The 16,991-nt window shown below is 40.3% G+C and overlaps 1 protein-coding gene across 1 annotated transcript in view; it reads right to left on the bottom strand.

Moving 5' to 3' along the window:
• The window catches only part of LOC306697652 (transmembrane protein 132C), a gene marked incomplete at both ends in the record, with an annotated part of 120,129 nt that overhangs the window by 85,087 nt on the left and 18,051 nt on the right, over positions 1-16,991 (bottom strand). Inside the window, one exon of the mRNA XM_079161663.1 lies at positions 7,666-8,554. Coding sequence (XP_079017789.1) covers positions 7,666-8,554 — 889 coding nt within the window. The remainder of the gene's footprint in view (positions 1-7,665; positions 8,555-16,991) is intronic.

Genomic DNA, 16,991 nt, shown 5'->3' with positions numbered 1-16,991 from the left:
AAACAACCACAAACACTTCTGTACACACACAAACGCGTGCACAAATACTCCCATACGTACACAGACACACATGCATACACAATGTGATTGCAAAAGGCTGACAGTTTTATTGAAAGTTGTTCGCAAACAAATGTTTGGAAGAGTGTTCTCCAAGGGAGGCGAACGATTAAACAAGCTGCACGCAGAAGAGCAGCAGTGTGTATCTGGTTGGCAAACACGTCGGCTGAAACACACAAACGGTCACGATACGTGTGCACACAACACACCTGCATCTGCCGTGCATCTGCTTCACACACACGGACACACACAAAGGATACGTTCAAGCATATTAGCCCAGCTTCCATCCTTTTACCACATACAAAAACATGTGAAAGTACAACCACAGCAATGACAGTTATTATCTTCGCACTGAACACACAATTCATTCATTTACAGTCCTTGCAACCAATTTTATCACAATATTTCCTATTTCAGAGCCTTTTAAGGGCAAGGCAAATAACGACCAAGGCAGCAAGATCAAACAACTATTTTTTTTTTTTTTTTAAACACTTGTAAGATCTAGACCTCGATGTAAGGTCACTGACTCTCAAATGCACTTTCCGGGAGCTGGGGGGGGGGGGGAGTCTGACATTTGCCGGAGAGCATGAGTCAGTCTTTTATCTTTTTTGCATCCCAAATTAATGTTTCATTTCAACCTTCCTTGTGAGAGAATGGGGTGCAAGTGGATCTTTACAGTTTTTAGTAAAAAATAATTCATTTTTCATTCGCCATAACAGAAAGCAGAACAGTGGGGTGTCACAGAAATGTAATATATTTCAGCACCCTACATGGTGAACTTGTTCTAATCAGTGAAATTAATTAAAACATGGTGACCATGGCTGTTAACGGTTCAGTAGTTTTTGATGTTACAGACTGACTGACTTCATACATTATTCGCAACATATTTTGATCTAAATATTATTATCATTTGGAGAGGGGGGTGAAGAAAAAGTATTGCATTGGTCTTACCATGCAGCACCAAAAATGCTTCTATCTCTGCCCAGTTCATTCATTTAGTGGCAGTAAAAAAACATGTATTTATTAGTAACTCTTTCTTCAAACTGGCTGAAATATTTACAATCTTGTAATTTTTGCCATAAATTTGGTAATTTTCTCTATTTCAGTACTGATGTGTGTAATGGTGCCTATGTGACAAATATTGTATTTATTATCTACACCATCTACAATACTTGGGTATTATTTTGAGATATTCATGGCATAAGTGTTTCTCTTAGTCATGGGGAGGATATAAAGTTGCAATGTACAGCATTCAGAGAATAAATGTAGCAGCAAACAACTAAAGATGCTGAAGATGTAGCTGAGTAATGTCGACCTGAGCAGAGAATGAAGTCGCTCTCCCTCTGTGTGTGCTGTTATACTAGCTTCTCCTTGCTTTGTTGACATAGCCAGGTGCAAAATCTTTTTTTGTCTCAAATGATGTCACGTGAATCAGTGTCGGTTAGTGCTGAAGACAACAAGAATCTGTGTGTGTTAGAGAAAAGTGAGGTAACCGAGCCTCCGCAGCCCGCTCGTCAACTTTGCTTGAGGATACATTAGCCGGTACCCGCATAGCACACCTGAATCTCTGAACTGAACTGTCAGCGTTCGAGTTGCATTGTGGGACGTGTGGAATAAAAAAAGACGACATGTCTGGTTCTGCTGGAGAGATTTTGCCATATTGGGTGGGTGCTCTTTTAATGAAGCTGGGGAGGGCCTTACTCTTTTTAAGAATTGGAACATTTAAATTCAGCCCCTCTCCTCACCCCAGTCATGTTCCTACAGTCTCTAACAGGCCGTCGACCTATCGTCAGTAGTGTCTCCTTTTACTTCACTAAAGCAGTTGGTAAAGAGGTTATAAATACAATATGCTCTGGAGACCGTCTGCTCTAGTGAAATGTTGTGTTACTTAAATCGACTAATCTAGTGTTAAAATTATGGCTGAGCCCGGCCAGGGAGGACAATGCACATGTAATGACCCTCACTGTACAGTGACTCATGCTGTATGGCAGCACTGCACCAAGACAGAAAATAGAGCCATTTCCTTTTGTGCTCTGTTTTTCTTCTTCTTCTTTATACCCCTAGAGACTACAGAAGTGGGAAAAAATCCTTTAAAATAATTCCCTTCACTGCATTTCATTTGCATATGAACCATCTGAGTGATAATAATGAATTATCAATGACATATAACAATCTAAATCCCGCTCAGTGATACCAGAAAACACATTATGATAATGAGCTTGTAGATTACTTTTATACTAAATGTAATGGCATTATAGTAGTAAGTGCCTTTTCAATGTCCTTTCCTTTATTCGACTCCCCTGCAACGGTGCAGAATCTGCTGGTGTGCAGAAATGCCTCTGAAGGAGTGACTCCTGCTCATGATGAAACCGCTCTACTGTAGACTATGATGTGATACTGTTTCTCATTCAGCACAATGAAGCAGGGAGATATCAAAGAAGGAATACTCTGCTGCCAAAGAGTTAATCCTGTCTAATCCAGCTTTGTTCACAGTCGTTTATATTTGATGATATCCTTTGACATTGACAAGACATTTAAAAACTAACATAAGATGTTATGTATTATAATTGCCTGTGTTTTTCAAAAGATGTTTATCACCTTAAAATAACTGCAGGATGTGTAAACTTGTAGAAAATCATGAAATATCTTGATGTAATTAACTTATTTTGCCTTGTTTTGATGTTTTTAATGGTTTTATGTGAAGGACTTTGAATTGCCTTGTTGTTGAAATGTGCTTTACAAATAAACTTGCCTTGCCTGTAACTAAATTGGGTGGTTTTAAATCAACATTAAAAACATTTCCTTCTCTAACCTAAACTAAGTACTACAGGCTTAAACAATCAATCAGCAGTGAACATTTCACAGATACTGTAATGATCTGTATGAACAGAAAACTACAATTTGGCATGACTGTTTCTCTAAAAACATGTTTTCTTTATTACATAAACAAATACAATGTCACCTATAGATCCTGACACGTCTGGTCTCGTCACCAATTAAGTTAGTAAATGACGGCCTTAACGATGCCACATGGCATTAGCTGTGTGAAATATCATCTCTGTTCTTTTTGTGGAAACAATATGCTTTATTTCATAAAACTATGTACATATTGTATGATGTTAATATAGGTTGTGTTTGTTTCAGGCAATGCTGCCCACCTCTACTTCCTGAAGAAGAGATTCTTTATCTCAATGGGAACATTTTGGCTAAATGAATAGTCATGATGATTTTATTAGCAACTGAAAACGTACTGCTGATGTTAAATGGAAAACGCCACTAAATGCATAGCATTGAAAGATTTTACTCCGATATGGTTTGAACTCCAATAAGTATTGTCAAGTGTAGTAGTGCACGAGTTCACAAGTTCAGATAGATAAGTGTCCAACAAAAGAAAAACTAATGTTGGTCTGTTTGCTGGTTTAATTCAGAAATGTCAAACTTTAAAATCAGGGCCACCAGGGAATTACCTCTGTATCAAGTTATGCTGTGATCCATATTAAAGGGTTTTTCCTCATCCACTGCGAGGGTCCAAGGACAGAGGATGTTGTATACTGTACAGATTGTAAAGCCCCCTTGAAACAACTTGTGTTTTGAGATATAGGGCTAGATATGTAAATTAAATTGACCTTAAGTTTGGATTTTTTCGTCTTGATATTTGGTGTCTAACTTAAACTAATCTAATGTGAACAGCTCCATGCTTCTACCTGAGTTGAATTTTTTTTTAATGTGAATTTGGCTGATTGAACCTGAGCCACTTAAATATTTTGAATATCGGTAACTTTCATTTGAATTTGTGAATACACACACACATGATACTCTGAGGTGAATTCAAACCAAAAGTTTTCAGAAATTCTGAATAAAATGAGAAGTATAGCTTGTATCATCAATTTAATATAAGATCCTCTCATGAGCATTTGGTGAAATGTAAAAATAAACATTATTAACAACAAACACCAGTCTTTTTATATTGATATTCACGCAGTTTTCTCTTTCAATTCACATCCGAATCAAATAGTTTTCCTCCAGTGGACAATGGCTTGTCAAAGGGAGAGGAGACAGGAAATAGAAATATACTCATACATGAGGAGCACTCATGATAGCGACTAAAAGCAGCAACTATTTGATGCTCCGAATCAAAGTCCCTCTAAATCCGAGCAAAGTGAAGTACAGTAAAACCAGTTCCATTTCTGAGTGACACAGCCTATTAACACAGAGGAGGTCGTTTCAAATCAGAGCCCATCAAATTTAAAGTAGCATGTCAAGACTGAAATACCCCAATAAGGCAAACCATGCTGGGAGTCCACAAAGCAATAAATTGGCCGGATGATTGGCTATTAAAAATATGTGAAATTAGCTTTCATTGCATAACATCTATCACAGCATGAGCCTTTCAGCATAATGGATAAGACGAAGGTGAAATCTTGATTGGAGAAGAGGAAATAATTACTAAAGGGCGCAGTGGCCATTTTCATTTTCTTTTGACTTTACCCTTTTTCCGCCATGTGTAGAAAGATAGTGAGCATTTTAATACCGATGTGTTGTTTACATATGCACACGCTGAATGAAGTATGACGTACTTGGATTTTGTTATTAACTGTATGAAACCGGGCATCCAATAAACATGTAAAACTGAAGTGGCAGAAGGTCTGTTTGACAGATTTTTACAGCATCATAAGCTCATTCTGCATTCGGGGCTACACGGCCAACAATGGCTGACACAGAAGTGTGCAGCACACAGATGATAATGATGTTGTGAATATAGAGATCAAAGTCTTCTCGCTCTGGTGATTACGCGTCCTAACAAATGCATGTACGAGGACGGTCTTATCACCTAGGACCACACAGAGGCCTTTCCATATCTGCCGCTCTCAGATGGCCAACCTGCGCCCGCCATGCGCTACGCTGCCAAATAAAAACACCACAGGCGTTGCCTCTGTGGCCAGCCTGGCCAGCTCATTTGACTGATGAAAGGAGAGTTTCTCAATTTAGAATATGGGGGGGGGGGGAAAGTTTCCAATGCCTTATCGCTTCAGAAAAACAAACTATTTGGTAATTCAATGAAACACAAGAAGGACATAAGTCTGGAGAATTTACTCAACTTGTTCAAACTTCACAGCTATTGTGAACTTCACTTCAGCTCCAATTTTGAGCATAAGAAAACCCCGTGTATCTTTTCTACGAGCCGGGTCAATTATCTACATTTATTAACAACTGGAAGAGGGAAAGGACAGCGGAACAGATTTTTTTTTAATAAACAATAAGTTTCAAGTTAATTGCCTCTGTGCTTTTCACTTTGCCTCAGCAGATAACACTCTTATTCACCATACGGCTTGTTTTCATTTACACAAGTTGACAAATTGGCTTGACCCCTTGTTGCAGCTTCTCGGAAGGTTTATAAATGTTCCAAACCAGTGTGATTAATACCGGCTTCAGTCATTACACTAATGGACGTGCATTTTAATTAATGACATCCTCATTTGCATTGCATGTTAATTATCTCAATCATTTTGTCTCTTCTGTTCACTGTAATTACTACCTATCAACAGCTTCAATGAATCAAGCTATTTACTCGAGATAACTCTGCTCTTTCACTGTGGAAGAAGTGCTTGGTTACCTGAGAAGAGAAAAACAGCAACATAACTTCTAGAATTCAGTTAGTATGAAGTTAACTATTTTTTATTTTATTTACTAAAACCATAAAAAACTAACTTGGGGGGTAGAGGTCAACTTAATCTGTGCTGATATGACATTTTCCAAATGATCCTAATCGGTGTAGCTGGGCTCCGATAATGGCCGATAGCTGCGCAGCCATCAGTCACGCAAGGACGTACATCATCATCTTACGTAGAGGCTTCATACACATAATGAGGGCCACTTTTGCTGAAAATATTTGTGTGTGTAATATAAAGTCATTCTCCATTCTGTGGAAAAACCTTCAACACATCATTCTGGCGATAGGGTTAGAAAATGGGGACTAAAACTTCCCCGCAGTTGATTTTTACAGCAAGCTGACAAGTTGTATTCATGTCACATTCGACCTGTTTTCAAAGCCTTCACAAAAGTTATCTTTCAAATATATAACACAACACAATCAGCTCTTTGTCCACGATACAAGCCTGGCAGACGGGGTGGAAAAGAAATTATTCGACTGTTACTTTAACGTTCCAGGTTGGCGTTATGTCTTCCAAATAATCCTGCCGCGTAACTATCCATTTATGAAATGATATCGCACACTTTAGGATCCTCCTTATATGGAATATGCACCAACAATAATGGTTTGTAAGACTGGCATTTAACGGGACGCGCAACAGAAGCAATCCACAGAACAGCATCGCCCATTGCAAATAAGTATAATGTATTCTAACAGTGTCAGAAGTTAAGCTCTTCATAAACTCAGACTGATGACAGGGTGATAATGGGGTAATTCATTGTCAAAAAATTAATTTATGGTTGGTTTAATGTTCAGTTCCAGATTTATATATTTGTTTAGGTATTTATTATTTCGATCGATGGGCCAAAAATCGTCGATCTGCTTTTTCCTCCTCCTCCTCCGAACGATCGTTATTATATCGGCCTTAAAAAGTCAACTCTCATTCAAGAGTAACTTCCTGGAGTCTCCACGTGTTGCCTAGCAAAAGGTTCCCGCAAAAGAAGTCCCCACAAAAAAAACAACCATATCCATTCAGGTGATTTATCCATAACATACCATAATACAAGTCTAAAGATAACGATCAGTTATGTTTGTTAATGGTATGTCCGTGTGGCTTCTTGGTCCCTTGAATTGGTTTGTGAGTGTGTATGTGCAGACTCGTTATTTATTAAATGAAATGCGTGATGAAGGTCAATTGACGGGACACAATTGTTATTTAATAAGAGTAACAAATATCTGCTCCTGCTCACTGTTGACAGATTCACTTATTCTCCTACACAGCTGCCTGAATACAGGGGACAATTAAGAGTACTTCACATTCACAGATGTAGACTTAAGCTGAAGATGTGCTAACTCTCTCTCATCACTCGTTTGGAATTCCAATACAGCCAATCAAACAGTGAAGTTGTTGTCATCAGCTTGTGTTTACGTTTGTGTTGTCAGACGACTTCGCGATCAATACTGATTTGATCAAGGGCCACAGTGCCGCAGCACAGGAATTGCTGTTTACCTTGGTTAATAGGTGGCGTTTGTGAGCTGCGATCAAATAATCATTTTGTCTGATTCAGTTGTTTGACTTCAGAAAATGAAGAAATAAGTCAATGAGAACACCTAAATTGTGATTATAATGAATCACAATATGAGTGATCGTGGAGAGCAGGGGAGAGAACAGAGGTTTAACCGGCTGTGTCAAAGCACAGGAACCAGTCTGTGATGCACAACCTTAGAAAGAAATATATAGAAAGAAAATAAGATTTAGCCATGTTTCAGTGTGGATGTATACATTTTTAAAAAAACCTAAGTGTGGATACTGCCTAAATCTTTAAGGCAGACAAGCATGACAAAGAAAAAGTGGATGAAAAAAAGGGTCAATAGACACCGACTGCAGAGTCTGAGACTGACAGAGAAAGTCTGCAGCCAGACACTTCACAGAAGAACAAAAAGAAAAGCGTTCTTACCTGAGAGTAAACATCTCCACAGGAGAGTCGGCCGACACAGTGATATAAGCAGACACGGTTTCTCTCTGTCTCATGGGTGTGGCCGGCACCATGACCATAAAGTTGTTATCAAGCCTGTGTTCAGCGAGGGGCGGCGGAGTGGGGTTCTGGTAGAGCCTCACACCACCGATCCTACGCAGCGGTGTGGAGGTGTAGGAACCAAACAGCCCTTCCTGGCTTGAGCGGATGAAGTTGTCCTTCCTGGCCTCCTCTGAGTGGCACTCCCCTGCTTCTGTGGACTGCAGCATGTAGTAGAGCTCCACTGGTGTGCCCTCAGATACTTCCAGGTTCCTCTGGCGTCCTGGCACTATACTGGGTGGGCTGAACCAGCTGGCCAAGGGCTCCAGCTCAGCCACGCACAGCCCCAGCCCCCCCTTCAGCTGGCAAGTGCCCCGCACCTCCTGGGTTTCATGGAAAGCAAACATGTGCACGCAGGGCAGCTTGTCGATGGCGCTGTAGTCGTCCCAGTCCCTGCCTGCGACGTAAAACAGCACCTGGACTTTGGGCTTGGCCAAGTGAATCCTGGTATTCATGATAAAGGTCTGCACCTTCCAGTTGAAGGTAAAAACAGAAGAGGCAGGAAACGTCCCCGGGCTCTGTAGGAGCTCTAAAGGGACAGGCTGCTCCACAGAGAGAGGCCCATAGCTAGTGTTCATTGAGGGCAAACTTCTGGCCTGGTAGATAAAGAAGGGCTCAGTCCGGGACATCAGGCTAGAGTTCCTCATGAAGTCCTGGTTGGCTTCCTTCAGGAAGAACGCCAAGTCCGCGTTGAGCACCTGATAGTTGACCGGCAGGTATGTGGGGATGGAGGAATATCTCTGCAATCCCTCTAAGAGTCGACAGTCGGCTACTAAAAGACAGAAGAGAATACAAAGTCAGGGCAAGGCTCGCTTGGTGTATACGGACAGTCTTTCAGCAAAACTAGAAGATAGTGAGTGACAGCCAATTGAAGCAGTTAAAAACTGGTACAACACATCTTAATGTTCTACTCCGGTGGGTCAACTGGTCACCACACTGATAGTACTGTGTTCCTATGGGATGTCACATATGTTTTCCTGCCACTTGCAATCTCTCACATTCTTACATTTAAACTCAAAATACTGAAATTGCAAACAGAATTCAAAACTCAAATTAAAATGCTTTGTCTTGTATTGCTATTGCATTTACTGCCGTGTAAAGTCAGACTCTAGACTACATGACCTAAACCAGCATGTTACTTCATATTGCTTTTATTTTCGAATAATGACTTCTGCATGAATAGCACGTTTTCTTCTCATTGCTATGTGTATAATCTTCAGGAAATGCAGCAATGAGTAAAATCAGTGTTTATCATACTGTAACATGTTGTGATGCTCTGATAAACTTTCATAGAAATTTCAAAATACTGAAATGTTGTACTTTATTGCTTTATATTCCATAAGAAATTTGCAAACCCACTAAAATGCAATAGAAGTCTGATTTTGAGGCCCCAAGGTGTCTGGTGCCCCAGGGTAGTTGTCGAGTTGGACCGAAAGGTGTCCACACAGAGTATCAAAAATGGTCAAAAAAATATAATCTACCATTGAATTACGGATCGGATACATAAACTTGTTTACTATTCTTTGATCAAATAGTTTCTGATGGAAATCATAACTTTCCCAATTTTATTTTACTAAGGCAAAGTTCTTGGATGACCACTTGTGTTTATGTAACATTTAAAAATGTTCTTTTTGCTTATTTTGATCAATTAAAACAAGTCAACATCATTTTGGTACAGACCAAAATGTGAAATTCAACTGATTCAACACAATTAGGAGATTATTATAAATCATGTTTAGACGTAAAGACAACTGGTATGGCTGCTTATCAAACCATCTAAAGACATAATCATAATTACAATTAAGCCCGATATGTGCAGTTTATCAAAGATCAAGTTCACAGTACAGTTTCCTTTATTGTCTATGGCCCCGCTGGTTGAGAAACAGTACAGCCTGCTTAAAAAAAGGTTTTTAATCACAATAACAACTGGCTTTGACCTTCTTCTCAAGAGCAATCTGCTGTGTGATTACACTCCCTCAGCATACCACAATCTTCCTGCTAGCTGCCAGAGGATTTCTTTCCTCTTATCATCCGTGTAAATCAATGTCCCGACAGTTTACAAATCCGACAGGGATTTGTGATTCATGGTGCCCCTCTTGACCTCAGTGCTGCTGTCCCACTGGGGGTGCAAGGGTGTAGGCAGGCTGCGACCCTCAACCCAGGGGCAGCACCAGCCCTACTTAAGGCATTAGTTAGCTGCTCCGGAGTAACACACTCTGATCTGGACCTTGTCTTTACAACAGAGCACCACAGAGCAGTTTGTATTTTTCCTGAACAAACCTTGTGTTGTTTGTTGGCAAGAGGCATTGTTGTGTACGTGACTTTGTGCTGCTGACAAATGACAAGCTTGATAGTCCGGCAAGACAGAACAGTCAGGAACAAAGTGATCCTCTGGTCCCTTGGTACTGTGGTAATGTTACTCTCACTCTCATGTCTGAGCCCTCATGTCTCAAGTAAAGTGAAAGCAAAGTGCTCTCTCCAATGGCCTGAGCAACTTACTCTCTGTGTTCGAATGTGATGTTTCACTGACAAAAATGATTAAAATGTGCTCAGACTTTTGCTAATACAGAAAACAGCAGATTATTGGTCACTCCTCATCATAAAAAAAACAGAGGCTATTGTAATTTGTTTACATGGACCAAATGATCCACTATTTAGAATATGATGAAAACATTACAAATAATGAACTTCTAAAACGCTGCTCTGTTAATATTTGATGCAAGCAAACTAGATAAAATCAAGAACCAGACAAAACAAATGAGTCTGTAACTATTTACAATTACGACTGCTGCACAAACACATGAAGAAAGACCCTGTTCAGGGAACACAAGGTTTCATCAAACTACCATGTGTACCTATCAAAGAAGCCATTTGAATGCTATTTAAAGCAAAGCAAAGCAACGAGGCACATCTTGTGTACAAACAAAATCTAAAGTAAGATGAGCAAATATTCTGGTGGAAAGGGGGAAATGAAACAGAAAATGGAAGATCCGATACTAATTAGGACCTTGGTATGTCTGCACCAAACTGTTAAGTAGTATAATTTACAGTGTGAAGAATAATTACTTTCTGACACTCGGGTGATCAATGATAAACAAGGTTTAACTTGATGTTGATTTAGCTCAAAGAATTCTTAAAGTGCAATGCAAACTTTTTCTCGAACCAGTGTCTGGAAAAAAACAAACATTTAATTAATAAAGTGCAAAATAATCCTATCTCAAGACAAATAAAGCCTGGAAATCTCAAAACAAAGATCCAGCATAATCCGAATCAGCACGCCTGTGTTGTATATTGGAATTAATAAATCATACAAAGCTATTTCAAGATGAATAGCTCCCTTCTTTGTTCTGGGGAGAAGAAATCGAAAAACACAGTACAAGCATACTTTTCAAACTACAGTAGTTATTTGTTTTTCTGTGCAGCAGGGGTGTAGCTCAGATAACTGGACCCCCTGAGAGAATATTGCTCTAGGCACTCCTGTTTAATAAATGCTCTCTTTTGGAATCTGTGTGGGCCCCCTCCTGCTGTGGCCCCTACAACTGGCTGGTTATAATGTCCAGTTGGCCAGCTTTTACTTCACTTCATTTTACTGGATTGTATATTACCAGTTTTTGCACCATTAACAAACGTGTGCAGCAAAATGTGTTAGTTAAAAAGGATTAGTTGGACATCTCACGAAATAATGCTTCATGTTTTCTTTCCAAGAGTTGGATGAGAAGATTGATACCACTCATGTCTGTACAGTAAATATGAAGCTACATCCAAAAGCCAGCTAGCTTAGCATAAAGACTGCAAAGAGGGAAACAGCAAACTAGATTTTGTCCAATTGTTTCTAGAACACTGAAAGTTGCTGCGAACACACCAAGCACACTGGCTTCCCATTTACTCTATGGAGAAATAGGAACTGGCCCACTTTTCACTTTGTGTCCTCTTTAGTCCTCTTTTGACATTTTCTACCGGCGGCTTCTGCACGGATAGTCGCCTACAGTGCGTCCCCCAGTGGACAAATAGGAATAGCAGTGCATTTTATTGGAAAATTGAAATTAATTAACTTAGCAAAGTCATCCAGTGGGCCTGATTGGACCCTTTAGCGAGCCGGTTCTGGCCCTCAGGCCGTATGTTTGACACCCCTGATTTAAGGGCTAACAATTAGAAATTGAACGTTCCCAATCCCAGTCACAAAAATGCTCCATTACGTTGACAATAGGCTTGTTTTCCGTCTTGCTGGGGTTAATATCAAATTTGTCTGCACTCAGTTGAGTAATACAAATTGATTAAATTTTTTAAGTAACCAGCCCAACATTGAAAGTCACCCATCAAAAACCCCAAATAACAGTCTGTGAGCAGTGTGATAGTAGTAGCAACTGTCTAATGTCATAGCAACAATAGATGTGTGGTAGTAACTGCAGTGGAGCTGTAGAAATATTAATGAGGAATTTTAAAAGATACCAAATTTGCCAGTCAGATTTCTTCAGTATAGGGGGAGGTGGAAGGATGCACATAACTATTAGCTGGCAGAGAAATGCTAAGGCAAAGAAAAAATAATGATAATTCAACTGAGAAAAATGTCCATTTCAGCATACACTTTATGATCCACATCATATATAATTAAATGTCCCTATTGTGTGGCATTAAATCGTAAAATGATAGGCAGCATTTTGCTGAGCCAGACAAATTCAAATGTTTGAGGCTCTTTCTTCATTTCCAGTTTTTAATAAGATTTTTTTTTTTCTTTCTCTCTACATGGAAACACTGTTGAGGCTGTATTTTCCTCATGAAACAGCTGTCACGACCTCTCACCGATGAGACTTTGGTGATTTCAGCATCGAACAAATACAGAGGATGGTTGCTTTGGAAATGTTATTGGCAAATAGGCATTATTAAAGCCCTGTATGTATATCTACACATAGTTATTTCGATTTTTACACAGGCTAGGTTGGTCGGTCCACCACTTTGGCTCAGATTGAAGTATCTAAACAATTTTTGAATGTATTGTCATCAAGTTCTGTACAGATATTAATGGTCCCACGAGGATGAATCCTAAAAACGTTGGCGATCTCCTGACATTTCATCTTGCGCAACCAGCAGGTCAAAGTTTTCACTCATCCAGTGAAGCATCTACTGGATTGCTCGCTGCAAAATCCTGTAAAGACAATCACAGTTCCCAGATGATCCTCTGACCCTTCTTCTAGTGCCACCATGAGATCTACATTCGTGGTTTTGAGGGAAATAACTCAATTTGAGGGGACAGACTTTAGTTCTGGCCATAACACAGCTCAGTGGAAAACAATCTTAAAGTCTAATAGAAGAAATGGATTTACAATCTCTCTCAGCACTGGTGCAGTTTCTGTGTAATGTAGTCTCTAAGGCAGTGTACAAGCGTACAGCATGTAAAAAGCCCTAAACAAATATCTGTTCCAATTAGTTCAGTTGTCACTTTAAAATATCTGATGCTACTCCTGCACATAGTTAATTTAGGCTTTCCAGTTTCTGAGGTTAACAGTCAGAGATTTTCCTGTCCGACACGGCTGTGTAGAGGTGTGCGGGGGGGGGGGGGGGGGAGACAGGTCTCAGGTGAGCGCTAACTAGCCAAGCAGCACCCCTGCTATACTCAGCCTCATACAGGCTCACTCATCCTACCATCGGGGCTCCATGTTAGGATATGTAGAGCTGGAATAGGACTGGCGGAGCGAAGAGCAGCCTTCACACTCGCAGAAGCTGGGATAAATGAAAAGCCACAATAAAGGACACCAGGGAAGGAGAGGCAGCGTTCCTGCTGTCCACTCCTGGCTGGAGTAATATGGGTGGACACCGAATCGAATGGCTGCCCAGGTGGCTGACTGGTCTGTTGCCTGTCTTTATGCTTCATCACACATGTCAAGACGGACCAGAAATAAGCAACAAGGACAGAATGCTCACTGGGAAGTAGCAAAAGTAGATGGTGAGCAACAACGGACAAAGTAGGCTAATAGAGAAAAGGTTGGATGTTTCTGTGATATCTGAATTCTCTTAAGATATTCAGTTTTGAATGATCTCCTACACAAGGGTCACATACAAAAGGATTTTCAGCACATTATTGCAAAGCTGCTGTTTGTCGAGGTTTACAATTACACTGCCTTTGACCCTCATCCTGACCCTAAATCATTCTGAGCTTTGTCATGAATGCCAAACAGGACAATCTTAAACATGAGGAATGACTGAAAGCTCTCTAGTCCCATTGAATTACCCACATCATATTTCTCTCCATGTTCAATTAATAAAGGCTATTGAATTTGTGACCATGCGTCAAGAATAATAATTACACTATTTCCTTCAAGGATCATTTGCCGATGATTTATGCTTTTCAGTCACCAAGAAATTCAAGAAAGAGGGACTGGAAAAATAATCAATACATGACACAGTATGGTTTCACTTCATGCCAGCTTCCATAGAAAAGAAATCATTCAGGCACATAGAGGTCTGTGGAGTCCGCCCAGCTGATAAGTAAGAGTCATGGAGGACTGAGGAAGGGCCACAATTCAAAGTTTGGAAATCTTCTAAGGGAATATTCTACACAGATGACTCTTCTTTATCTTGGAGATGAGCTGAATCCAATGCACAATGATTGCTCTTGATTAAGGGTCAGTTTAAATGTGTGTGTGTGTGATTGTGTGTGTGTGTGTGTGATCGTGTGTGTGCGTGTGTGTGTGTGTGTGCATGTGTGTGTGTGCGCTAGCAGGCTACTGAGGGACCTGCTGGCGCTGTTTGTTGCCTCGCCGCTAATGGATGGCCACATTTAAGACACTAAGAGCTAATAAAGAGTAATGGGCCTGTGGCTTCACAGGGGAGGAGGGCGAGCTATTTTGAGTTCATGAGAGAAAGCATCATCTCGAGGATTAAAGAGCATCGATCGATTGAGAGTAAACACTGCAACGCCGTGCCGCTGGCCCGTTTGGTGAAGCTGTGAATGCAAAAGGCAATCCCAAATATGCGCCTCTTTAAGTGGGACGGTCAGTGGGGAGGTCATTAAGGGATGCTGAGAAGGTCCTCCAGGTGCTGCGAGGAGGCCTGATATGTCTGGAACAGTGTTACCACAGCAGGAGACTGCAGACTGGGTGGCAAGAACCCTGAGCATCCTGGGCATCCTGCGGGCAGAGAACAGCACCTCCTTTGTTCCAGCCAGTGCACATGGCTGGAGGGGAAAGGGGTTGAGAGCTTTTGGCTTGGGTTGGGAGCATGAGACAAGAACATATCTGTGTGACAATCAGTATTCACGTGGCCCCTCCGGACTTCTCTAAAACATAAACTGAGCTCCTTAATGAATCTCTTCCCCTCACACTGGCCTTTATTGCAAAACGATATCGTAAATCAGGACTAAATACAGAGGCATTCGCCGGGCAGAGTCAGTCGGCCTCTTTGTGAGTGCAGAGGGACATTTAATGGTGATTGAGCTCTGTTAAGGCAGAGGAACAAGTAGATACAAATACACCCAGGACGTATTGGCCCCCTACTGATGAGAGCTAGGTTAGAAATTATATAATTACACAGCAAATAGGATTCTAGTGGCAGATTACATGACGATTGTTAGTAATCACTGAAAAATGGAAATTCAGATCTGTTGCTGTAATTCACTTTTCAATGTTCTCCAACTCTATCATAGTTCCCCTCTTTCAGTGTTATCACCAAGAAATCATGTTAACACTGCATAAATCAAGGAACCAAAGAAAATGAAGCAGATTGATTATGAAGCCTGTCTTTGAAAATGAAGCAGTGTCTCTCTGATGAGTGTGAGGAGGTCGCATCTCATGATGAAAATGGGTGTGAATCAAGCCAAAATATGTTTCTCTCCTGCCAGGGTCAAGACACATCAACACAAACTTTTACAAAGCCTGCGAAAAACATAACTTCAGAGTTCAGCTATGGTCCATTCAAAAAACCTTACAATGAACAGTTGTTGCCTAGAATTAGTTAAAGCCAAAATCTTGAAGTCTTTGGAGGGTTTGCTGAGGAACCTCGGGACGATAGCTGTAAAATCCGTAAGTTAATTAAATCAGTTTATATAGTCAGTACAGAGGGAAGATTTCCCCCAAATCCCTTTATTTATAGCAAGGTGTGAAAAACAGCTCGTAAATGAAAGAGTTCTGTAGCACAGTGTCTTTGTATGCTTAAGTACCTTCTTATCCAACCGTGCTCCCTCCCCAAATTTACTGGTAAACCTCTCCCCAAGGTCACCCACATATAGGATGATAAATTCTGCCTGGAGCTCTCCTGACAAGGCTGAATCCCTATAAATGCGGCCACGCTGCGAGACTTGGCTACGCAGTGTTTATAAATGTAGTGTAGGCTTATCTCTGAGTTCTTAAGAAGCTTTCTCTTCTAAGTTCTCCTGAACCAGACATTAGGTGCATTGCTAATGAATAGACGATAATTATGATGATAATTGCATTTGGATAAATTGCTGAGCAAACTTTGGAGGCGTTACGAATGTATTCAATGTCATGAGAAAGATGTCAATGGAGAGAAACAGGTGCAGATTCACTCCAGGTGGTGTGAACTCACGCAAAGATTTGTTTGCTTAAATTGAATGTTTCATCTCGAGCAAGAAATTAAGAGTTATGAAATTCTGTTCATTTGCACGAAGCAAGCAGTAAAAAGTAATGGTCTTACAGCTACGGACTGTGAACTGTTGCAAAGGGAAAAACAGCCGACTGCAAAAACATTTGAACCTTTGAATTTATATGGATACAGAAAAGACCACATCAGTATACATCAAACGATGGATGGATTGCTTTCAAGCGCTTGTGTGAAGCTCCATCATCTAAGACTCAACAGTTGAAAGCCAAATAACATAAGCTTTGGACCACTATTACATACTCATTCTTAGTATGTGAATTGTGAGTATTTAGTGTATAAGTAGTGACAAAGTAACACCAATAAGTCAACAGAAATGAAGCTGCTTGTAGCTGTGTGATGGTCTGAAAACTCCAGAAACGTAAAAATATTAGATCTAAGGTACAGTTTTCTATCTCTTTCTTAAGTTAAAACTTGGTAGTAGCTTTCCAAAATTTCAGTTTGAGTGGCATCATCAGTGTAATTGTTAAATCATTCCTGTCATTGTTGGTAAATGTATTTCTTTCTTGTTTTAACTGCGTACTTTCATGATTAGCTCTGTGTACTATATATTGTGGAAGTAGAATACAGCTGTTAATGGCACAAGTTAGTCTACTGTG

Source organism: Pholis gunnellus, assembly GCF_910591455.1.
Source record: "Pholis gunnellus genome assembly, chromosome: 6".
In the NCBI taxonomy this organism is placed as follows: Eukaryota; Metazoa; Chordata; class Actinopteri; order Perciformes; family Pholidae; genus Pholis; species Pholis gunnellus.
Note: the sequence above shows the minus strand (reverse complement) of the source record. Positions and strands in the feature narration are given on the sequence as shown.